General features: G+C 38.5%; 1 protein-coding gene across 4 annotated transcripts in view; it reads left to right on the forward strand.

The window, feature by feature from the left end:
- LOC112143843 (vacuolar protein sorting-associated protein 13B) overlaps positions 1-11,152 on the forward strand; it is a 292,951-nt gene that overhangs the window by 139,526 nt on the left and 142,273 nt on the right. For all 4 annotated transcript variants that reach the window (XM_036216063.1, XM_024268054.2, XM_036216061.1 and 1 more), the window contains exons 20-21: positions 6,913-7,022; positions 9,739-9,871. In XM_036216063.1, coding sequence (XP_036071956.1) covers positions 6,913-7,022; positions 9,739-9,871 — 243 coding nt within the window. The remainder of the gene's footprint in view (positions 1-6,912; positions 7,023-9,738; positions 9,872-11,152) is intronic.

An 11,152-nucleotide genomic window follows, 5' to 3' on the forward strand; every position in this document is an offset into this window, starting at 1 on the left:
TATACAAATAACTACAGGGCAGTGTCTTAGGAACAAAAGGTGAAATGAAGATGTGGCAGGCTAGTCCATTTTTCCCAAAACTTCATTTCTGCCACTCAAAATACTTTTCAGTATCTTGTGTGGCCCCCACGAGCTTGTATGCATGCTTGACAACGTGGCGTCATGCTCCTAATGAGACGATGGATGGTGTCTTATGGCATTTCCTCCCAGATCTGTGTGAGGGCATCCCTGAGCTGTTGTACAGTCTGAGGAGCAACCTGGCGGCGCCTAATGGACCCAAACATAATGTCCCAGAGAGGTTCTATTGGGTTTAAGTCAGGGGATGGTGAAGGCCATTCAATTGTTTCAATTCCTTCATCCTCCAGGTACTGCCTGTATACTCTTGACACGGCAACTTTATTAGCAGCATCTTCTTAACAGCAGAGAGCTGGTTGCTGCATTTTATGGAGAGTGGGTTTGGTGTGTGAGAATAACAAATTCTTGCTTTTTAAATACAACTCCTGGTTTTGTTTGTTAAATGCGTCTGTATTTTTCTTTACAGTTGCCACACTGGCTCCTTTTCCCTGTGCACAGAAACTTTCTAAAGACTTTTAAAAATAGTGGATGTAGGAGTGTCGGTGACCAAGGTGATTGTCATGACTTACATCAAAAGAGACTCACAGATAGATGCTTTGGAAAATCTCTAGTATTTTTCCAGAATAAAACATCTTTCAGAACTAGATAAGAAATAAAGTGAAAAACGTAAGTTATCTCTTCTTACTGAGTGTCCACTACCGAGTGCCTGTCCAGGGCCGGGGGAGTTGGGGAGCTATAGTCTACGTAGGTATTTCTGTATACATGCATCTTCTGTTTTCAGTAGAATATATGTTTAGTAAAATGCGGAGAAATCTCAGCTTGAGCTCCAGAGAAAGTCCATGAAGTTGACTGAATTACAGCAGTGATAAGGCATGTTCAAGGTGACTCTGAAAAATTGTAACTTTCTGTGGGAAAGCAGCAGCAGAAGCAGAAGTCTGTTTATTTTAATGATCTCACAAGTGTCTTTCCTTTTCCCTTTAGATTAAATTGGGGCTCATTTTAAGTTCAACCAATACACAGTATTTCCATGATAGTAGTGATACATGAATGCAATCAGGACCAAGTCTGTTTTCTCTCTCGTTAAAAAGGCTGACTATCTTACTGACAAAGGGCCAGTGCACACTTGGTTGGGACTCTACAGCTCTTCTGTAGATGTGGTCTGAGGTGAGCCAGGCTTTGTAAACACTAAAAGTGATGGGTTCAGTCAGGGTACGGGCTGCAGTTCTCTAGTGTCTGGTTGTTTTTTCAGCATCTTTAAGGTTAATGTAGATTTATGAAGGAATATGATTAACTTGAACCAGCTTTATATTTGGCTAGGTTCCTCTTTGCCAATGTTTTTCATTTCTGAATGTGATGTCATGTTATGTGAACAAGAAGAAGTTCACCTTTACTTGGCCATCTAAAGCAGGATTGAAGCAGGGACCAAACTCACTCAACAGTGTTTTGTTAAGACTAATGAATCACACAAAAAGGATTTAATAATTTGGTCAAGATGTACCCAGTTTTTAAACAATTCTTAAACCTTGGCTTTGTTGTTCTCATGTAAATAATGGCAGGGTTTATTTATTACTGCTGTTAATAAGTGATTGCAGTTATGAGGTGATTTTTAGTTTTCCTAAAAACCAGACTTGAAAGAAGAGTGTTCTTATTTTTGTCTCCATTTGGCTACCCCTCCACATTAAGGTGTCCCACAGACCTTTCAATTTGGAACCCCAAAATCAAACGATGATCAAATTTTAGAACTCGCTGGTTGACAGGCTTGGAAGGTAAAGTAGAAAAAAGAAAAATCTAAATGTTTTTTTTTTGCCCTTGCATTTTTTGAATTTGTTGGTGTCCCTTTTGTTTATGTTGTTTTTCTTTTCCTTCTCCTCGGTCGTGTATTTCTGTCTCTCTTTATTTATTTATTTTTAGATTTTGTGCTATTGTCTTGTTGCTCTTTGGGCTTTCTTTTTGGCCCGTTAGTGTTGCTGACTACAAAGCTAAAGTCAGCTTTTATGGGGTTTACTGTAATATCAGATATAAGCTACTGCACTTCATTAAAGACAGAGAAGTCAAAAAAGTCGTCTTCTTTGCAGGTTAATTTTAGAACACAACTCCCTCGATGAACGAGGGAATACACTTTACCAGGACACAATATTAAATGAAGCCAGGATCAGAACAGACTTTTCTGTAACCCTTTATAACAAGATTCCTTGACAAGCTTTATTAACACATTAACAAACATTATTGATGTGTTTATAGGGTGTTAGTAAGACATTTATTAGCACAAGAAGCCAAATAAAGTTTATTAACATGCATAGTAAGATTCATTAACATCTAAAGTGAGACCATTGTCTACAAAGGCCATATTAATAAACTGCTTCTAAGCGTAACAAATGCCTGAGCTATCTTTGTCAACATTTTATTATTGAGTGTTTTGCAGCACCTGATCTAAAGTGTTACTGACATTTCTGAGTCCAGGTTCTGTTTCCAGTCAAGCTTACCTGTTCAGGTTCTGTGGTAGGCTAACCCACTGCTGCTGGGGCACAGCATGTGGGGTGGAAGGGGGCACAACAATACAGGGAATGCTTGTGTTTATGTGTTTGGAAGCAAGAAAGTGTGTGACATTAGTTATCCATAGATCTTGTTTGATGTAGACAAATACTAAAAACTATATATTCCAAACCAAGTTTCTCCACAGAAAAAAACACATAAGTAAGTGCCATACCTCCACCACACAATCCTTTTTCTTCCAGTTTTAGCAGACACAAAAGTTTCGTTCTCATTCACACAATCGTGCACAGATACACATACGTGGACTCATGCATCAGTAGAACACCTGTCCAGCTGCATTGCTTGCTCCAGGACACCTTCAAGTCATGAGCTCATCGGAAAAGCAATTAAAGGTGGTGTAGGTCCTGCGCACTGGCGTAATGTTTTGTTTTGCTACTTGGCTTAGAAATTAACCAAACCTGTCAGAAGTCATCTGGCTGACACGGGCTGGGCTATATTTATTTATTTTCAGTTGGAGAAGCTGGACGCAGGGTCCGTGCGCTGCCTTCCTTCCAACAATGAAGTGATTCTGAGGGGTGATTAGCTGGCTGGGAAATAAAATCTACCCCCTCTGCCGACCTGGGGGTGGTTGAAGATCACCTCCCACATCTTGCTGCCTGTCTGGTTCTCTAATGTTAAGGTCATGGCCTTGTAGTTGAAAGGTGGTGGTCTCTGTAACCTCAATCAGGGCTTTGGGTCTCCAGTGTAGGACTTGGAGTTGAACTTGTATTGACCTTCAAACTCTCTATTTCTTGAATTACATGCTTGTGTTGATGGAACAAAAGCTGAATTTTGTCAGTGTAACCTACTAACCTGTCAACATAGGACTTCCAAATATATAATATGAAGATTAGTGGCTGATGGGTTGCCAGTGCTGTTGACCCAGAAAAGAACAGACAGGACTAAAAAGGTTAGAGGCCTTCTTTGTCTAGATTAATGCAGCTCCAGGCCTGGTGTCAGACTGCCATAAAACAACACCAGCAGCTCCCTGCACTCTTTTAACTCTACTGGTCTTTCGCCACTGAAGAAAAAAAAACACCTTTGACATTAATAGGTCTACTGTGGGTGAGGCAACACTATAGTGCGTCTTCACTGTGCTTTCTGTGCCTCTGTTTTTTTTTTCTTTTTTCCTTTGGAGGGTAAGTCACCGGTCTGCTCTCTCATGTTTTCTTCAGACATCATATAAGAAGAAGGAAAAACACCTTTGTTATCATTGTCATCACTTTGTGTAATTGCCCTTGTGCCACCCGATTGGAGTGGAGGAAAAACAGCAGTTAGCCTGCTGCCGAGGTCACTCTCTTAGCATGCTAGGCCCTTTAATGGTGCAGCAGGCTTCAAAGGACGTGTCACTCTCAGACAGTTATGTCAACACAATGATTAAGAAAGAACACAGTTTGAATGGGAAAACCTTGGCCTTCAAAGCCTCAAAACCTAGGCCAACACATACATTCTTTCTTTGTTACTGTTCAGCTAAGGGAGATCTCAGAGGACCTTTGTTTACACTGATGCTGACTCAAAATGTGACTTTCTGTGACAGATAATTAAGTCGGTTTGAAAGAAGCTTTAAAAATCCGACATACACATATTATGTATGTCACTTTTTTTTTTTGCATAGTTCGCCTGGGGGTGCGACTTATATCAGGCGCATCTTTTTTTGTGATTGTTAAATAAATAAATAGGTTCATAGGCTTTTGCAGTTATTTTCCCACTCCCACTAACAGCCACTACTAGTATTTGCTACTGACAGCAACGCAGAGGAAGAAACGCCACTCTGTCTTATCAGTGGGTGAAGTCCCAAAAAATACAGAAGACTTTATGATGTTTTTCTTATTTGTATGGAGACAATGATAAAAAGATTTTATTCTTTTTTACATTTTTCCCTCCTCGTACAAATACGGAACAGCAAGTCATCAAAGTGGGTTACAGAGAGATGGAAGTACCGCTGAAAGCATCCATCATTCAGTTGCAGCTCTCCTCTGTACTGGGAGAATGTCTGAATGATCTCATTAACCCGGACATGATTACTGATTGTAGAGCTTTTCAAATTGCTAAACCTGATCTCTCAACGTCATACGTGTCTTCTATGCAGTTCTTTGACTGCAGTCAATGTGAAGATACCATCTTCTCTTCTCCAGAACCTGAACTAGACACTAGGAACAGATGAGGGTTTAGTGCATGTGCAGCAGAGCTGTTGATGGAAAGAAGATCATTCATTCAAACAGAGTCTGTCCAAGACAGTTTGATTGATTTAAAAGGAGAAATACTCGGAGATGCAAAAACAAAATGATTTCTTATCACATTTGTTCTCTTTCAGAAGAAAAATGACACAGAGACATGTTAAAAACTCCAAAAACATGATTTTCATTGGAGGGGGACTTTAATGATGTTTTATTATTTTTAATGAATTTTTTTGGCTCTTTCCTCTTATTGAGCGACTAATAGTCTTATAAATACAGTAAATCTCGTAGATGCATTCTGATGCACATCATTGTTTGCGTTGCATGTGTAGTGGAATGGATGCTTTCTCTTACATGTTGGTGTTAAATGAGTCTCTTTCAAAATGGAAACTTGATGTTATAAACCATATCATGAGTCCTTTTTGTCACAGCAGTGATTGAGTGTTTTTTATCAATTTATTTCTGATAAAAGAACCACAGTTTGGACTGGTTTATTAAAGACATTTACACCACTTAGTGTTTCAGGCTTTTGGGTCCTACTTTGCTCATGCTGGCCTGTGCGGCGATGAAACCACTTGAAGTCAAGCCCCAGCCTTGCGGCCACAGCCGAGGCCTATTAAGAAGCCACACTGTGGTAAAGAAGTTCAAGCCACAGGGCTGAGGCTATGACTTCTAGTAAGGTGAAGGAAGTGAGAGATGGGTGTAGAATGATGAGTCAGGGTGGAGGAATGATTTCAGAAAGATTGTGAAAGAGATCTGTGGGTCTACAGAAGAAGAGATAGTGATTTTAAAGTAGAGAAACTTTGTGCTAGTATGCTAGAGAAATAATAGAAGGAACTGCTTATAATTGAGGTGAAAAGGTTGACACAGGACACATCAAGGACAAGCTCAGTGTTGGAGAAGCAAAGGGAAATCTGGTGATGGCTACAAAAAAGCACAATAATTTTTGTTCATCAATTTTATGTTATTACTTTAAATCATTCCTCTTTTGCTTGTAAGAAGTTTTACAGATATCTGAAATGAAGAGTTTCACAATCTACGTTGTGCATCTGAGGTGCAACACAATCCTTTCCAGTGCTGTCAAAACATGAAGGATGCTGAATATGCAGGCTCCATGTGCCTATGTCTTTCTTTTTCTGAGGATAGAACTGGATGTTCTGTTTAAGGATCTGGCCATTCCACATTTGTTTGAAAACTTATCGACAAACTTAGTAAAAGTAGTGATGAGCCAGGTGCTTTTCCCGACAGGGCGAAAAGCATAATCATGATAAACATGAATCTTTGCTCATGTGAAAGTGTTTTAGTTAAACAGGATTTGGCCAAGCTTGTCCTGTTGTTGAGGCAACAGCCAATCAGACTTTGTTATACGCCAAAGACATGGATGCAGTTAGACTTTCAGACTTCCACAGGCCAGAAATGAGCTTTGAAACTGAAGACTGAATCTTGTCTAAAGCTCCATTAAACTCCTTCAAGTCTTCCTAGAGCTGAAACATCCTTGTGTCGTCATGCTGGGACATTCCACGGCACGCCAGAGACCCCACACTAATCCTTACAGCATGGAAATGGTTATTGATGTGATCCTTACGCATTACCTCAGGGCCTGCTTATTGTTGGTAAAGATTGTTTTTAAGAGTAAATCAAAACCCAAAGTAACTCTCAGGTTTCATTGAAATTTATCAAAAGAAAATGTTAGTCTTGGCTCAGTGTGATACCACTTTGAGGAGCTCAATTGAAACAAACTGTGCCCTGTGCTGCACTCCAACAAGCAGGCTTGAGCGGTACATTAGGCCACAATATATTTTGTTTGACAGAATTGTGGAAGAATTTGATGCCAAGTGTGAGAAGATTCTCCCTTAAATATTTTCATCTTCCTTTAACTTCATTTGATAAAAAAAAAAAAAAACTATATTAATCTAAATAATCTGTGTTTGACTTTTTTTTAAACGTTCTGCTGCCTTAAAGTTCTTTTCTCTGTCAAAAAAGTTTCCACATTTTTTCCATCCATTACTTTGGCTGAAATTGTTGGATTTTCTATTAGTTTACATGTCAAACACTTTAGTTCATCATGCTGTATTTATGTTCTTAGTTAGATGATCAAGTTTGGCTTTTTTGTCCCTTTTGTTTTCAGGTGCAGTCCTGCTGGTCAGCGTTCAAGGGATTTCGGTCAATGTGGATCCAGTTTTTTGCACCTGGTTGTTGTATCAGCCTCACAAAGGAAGCAGCAGGAAACAGCAACAGGTATTTAATTCTGACTCTTGTTCTTATACTTTATTTGCTAACATGTCTTCCAGTCTTGCTTTTCATTCTCAAATCAGTTTTCTGCAGCCTATCTGGTCTCAGATGAAGGTTTCTGCACTCCAGTCATGCTTTGATTTATTGTAAAAGTGTCCCCTGTGAACTTTTCATTATGATTATTCTGTTTTTAGGCAAAAGAAAAAAAAAATACTTTTCTTGAAAATAGTTTCTGCAGATTGGCAGAGTTATGGGCCGAACTGTTAGCATGGAAGTAAGTTTCAGCTGATATCCCATCATCCCTTTGTTTACAGCCCCCCACACCCCCAACTTAACATTACTGGTCCAACAAAAATGCTGAGCAATATCAGAGCTATCCAGCCATACAGTTCAGATCCAGATTCCAGCTCAGATGAGGAAAGCAAAGACGTTCATGGATCTATTTGTTTGTAAGTGGATGCATCAGAATGCACTGGAATAGGGAGACTTTGACATTTTAGTTGCTGCATCACAAAAGAGATTTTTCCTCTTTTTTTTCATCTGCTCCTGTTTCACAACGATTTGAATAAAGAAATACTCAGAAATGCAGTTTTAGCTTAACATTCTTTTTATGTCCATGATCAGAAAAATCATTAAGAAGATGTTTAAAAAACAATTTTCATCCCATTGAATCTTTAATTAAGTTTTCCCACAAATAAATACTTCTGCATTGAATCTAACCTAATAAAGACCCTAAAACAGACTAGCTTCTCCTGGATTTCAAGATTCCAGGTATTAAGCTTATTTTAAAAGTTGACCCTTATTCTATAAGCTTTAACTAATGACAGATCTGTATCAAATGTCCCTTTTATTTTTTTTAAGTTCTTAAGACTACTGTTGTAGATCAACTCAGTGAAGATCTTTGAGAAGTTTCTGTGGATTTAGAGCACATTGTAGAACGGAAACATCTCAACTGAGGGTCACAATGATTTACTTCAGACTTCAGGCGGTAGACAATTTTCTTGTCTTTTCTTGTTCTTTTAGACCTCAGTGATGCTTATGACTCAACTGATCAGAGCATTTTATTGCAAAGACTGGAACATGTCATCAGTATTAGAGAAACTGCTTCCACCTGCTTGAAGTCATATTCATTGAAATTGTTTGATACAATAAAAAAATGTCCTGGCAGCTTTTTATAATCCTTAAGGTTTCTATAGATTAAAAAAACACAGGGGGTTCAATCTGCACGCATTATTTCTCTTTAGCTTTGATCTGCAGATGCATTCCTTCTTTTTTTGCTACTGGCACAACACTAGTCCAAAAACTAAATAATTGATGCAAGACAGCATATATTTCCATTACATATTACAAAAGCACAAACCATCCTTAATTGTTGAGACTTTTACGTCTTTATAAGAGTTTTCCCTTCTCTTTAGCAGGTTTAGGGTTGTCAAGATGTTTTAGTTGGTGGCTGTTTCTCCAACAGTTTGCTTAACCTTTACATGGATGAGGTCATTTTATTCATCTTTGACCACTGTAACAGTTTTTGCTTCCAATCTTAGCAGGCTACGCTAGTCTAAAAATCCATGTAAACGTATTGCCTTTTTAAATGTTCAAAATATTGTAATAGATCAATTACAGTAAAAGTTAATGTTCTGTCTTTCACCCTGTTTTTTATCCAGGTTCTCTTGATTGATTTGATATGGGGTCATGGTGGTGAATCTGGACGTTTCAGGCTTTGTGGCATATTCTCTAAATGCTTGTGGGCATGATTAACTTGATCTGGTTCAACACAGGTTCACCTTGTAAATTTGTTTCAATATTGTAAATTCTTTTTTTTTCTCACAAATTGCTCCCTGTTATGCCTCTTGTAGTTTGGAGAGGCACATATGTAAGCATGCAGCGAGCAGGCAGCGAGGTACTTGCTCCTTACTGTGGCAGAGGCTGTTACTGTACAAGGGTAAACCCACATTATGAGCTGAACTGCAGCCAATACTGGCTGCTCTGTGTGCATGTTTACGGTCACTCTGCAGCACAAGTTTGTGCCAGTGTTCGTGGTCGGCCTCAGCTGCCTGTCACGGCCACTTCTCAAGGACTGGCTAGTTTAGACAAGGCCCGTGGTTGAAGGCCAGTCAGCTGCATGTGAAGGACAGACGAGAGGACACTGACTGTTTGGGTTCACATTCCAGGAAATACAGAAAAACCAGGAAGAGCTTTCATAAATCGGATCATCAAATTGTCCACCTCTACAGAACATTTGGAAAGAATACACTAAAAATTAAAATGTTGTTTCAAAAGAAAACAATTTAGAATTAGTTTTAGAGATCATAGTAAAATAGATGCAGCTGGGTTTAATCTGTATCTGAACAAAACTATGAACAGTACATAGAAACTTGAACAAGTAGAATGAGAAAAAAGAAGATTGAAGGTAAAATCAACTTGAGCTTTGTTGTTAAGTTGTTGTTGTTAAAGGTTAAACTGCATGTCATTGCAGTAAAAAGGTACTTTGTGTTTTCTACGTTTTACTTCCCATCTTTGACTTGAGTATTTCCAATTACTCAATGGTGTGTATATATATATATATATATATGTATATATTGAATATCAAAGATTTTCTTCCAGTTTTTTGGAGTGAGAACCAGTACATACTGTAGCCAGGACAGTATACTTCACTCTGTTTCTTTGCAGAAACACCATTTTATTATTTTTAAATGTTTTTTTTCTCTACGTTACCTTCTTTCAGAATGCAGGTCCTGTTCCTCTGGCCAAGAAGAGAGAGGATGACGTGTCCATGGGGAGTACACCATTGGCCAAGCAACCCTCCAACCAGGCGTCAGACTATGCCAGCAGCCCTGTTAAAACAAAGACAGTGACGGGTACGTTTTTATGTCTCGATGTGTGTTTAACACTGGAGATGAATAGAATTGAATGTAATAGAATATTTCTATAGCACTTTACCCAGAAAGAATCACAAAGTGCTTTTCAAAAAGAGCATAACATCAAATCAAAACACAAGAGGTAATGAAATCCAGTAATAAAAAATAAAAGTTAAAAACGTAGTAAAGGATCAACTAAAAGCTCTCCTGAGTAAAAGCGCCTTGACCAGAGATTTAAAAAAACACTACAGAGTCAACCTGATGCAGTAACAGTGGGAGAGAGTTCCAAAGACGAAGAGCAACGGCTTGAAAGGAGGAGAGATCCCCTCTGGTCAAAGCAGATTTTTGAAATGCTTAAAATATGTGGTTGGGGATCAGGCTCATGCCAAAGAGTATGGGATTAAAAGGTTAAAAGGTCGGAGATGTACATCGTGGCTTGACCATGCAAGGCTCTAAAACTTAAAGGTAGAATTTTAATATCTGATTTGATATTTGATAGGCAACGCAAAGCAGACAAAATAGTAGTGATGTGTGTTTGTTTACTGGTTCCGGTTAAAGGCCTCACTGATGAGTCTTTGAAGAGCTGAGGACGGTAAGACAGAGAGTTTCAGTAATATAAACGAGTAGAAAAAAGTGTAAATAATTATTTTCAGGTTATATCGAGAAAAAAAATACTTTTTAATGTTGCCACGTTCCACAACCATTGTCAGGGAAATAGCAGTAAAGCAGGATGTCATCCACATAGAAATGACATGAAATGTGGCTGAACTGATTTTGAAGTCTTCCAAGAGGAATCATGGATAAGACGAATAAAATAGGCCCAAGTGCAGAACCTTGGGGAATGCCACAAGATTTTTTTTCCATATCAGCAGTTAAGAAAGCAACAGCAACATTGAAAGATCTTCCACTAAGGTACGAAATAAACCAATTTAAAACTGACCCAGAGAGACCATAGTCATCGTAAAGACGTTCAATTAGAATGTTACATTCTGTTTATGCATTCAAGTAAATCAGCTGATTCTGTCTGAATAAGAATCATCTGATTTATATCGATCGTATAAGCACCGCACTACTTTTCAGTGTGGCATATCAGCAAAATGCCACTTTTCTTCTCTTCAGAATCAGCTGGAATTGCTTTAATTGCTTAAATGGTTGTGAAGTTACCATTGTTAAAAGAATCCCTAAACTCTTTCAAACAAGTTTGTTTATGGTTTTAAAGATTGGACTTTCTCTATACTAGTTTTCTTCACCTGAATCAACATGCTTTCAAGCAGATTCTGA

The sequence above is a fragment of the Oryzias melastigma genome, linkage group LG16 (assembly GCF_002922805.2).
Source record: "Oryzias melastigma strain HK-1 linkage group LG16, ASM292280v2, whole genome shotgun sequence".
Taxonomy (NCBI): Eukaryota; Metazoa; Chordata; class Actinopteri; order Beloniformes; family Adrianichthyidae; genus Oryzias; species Oryzias melastigma.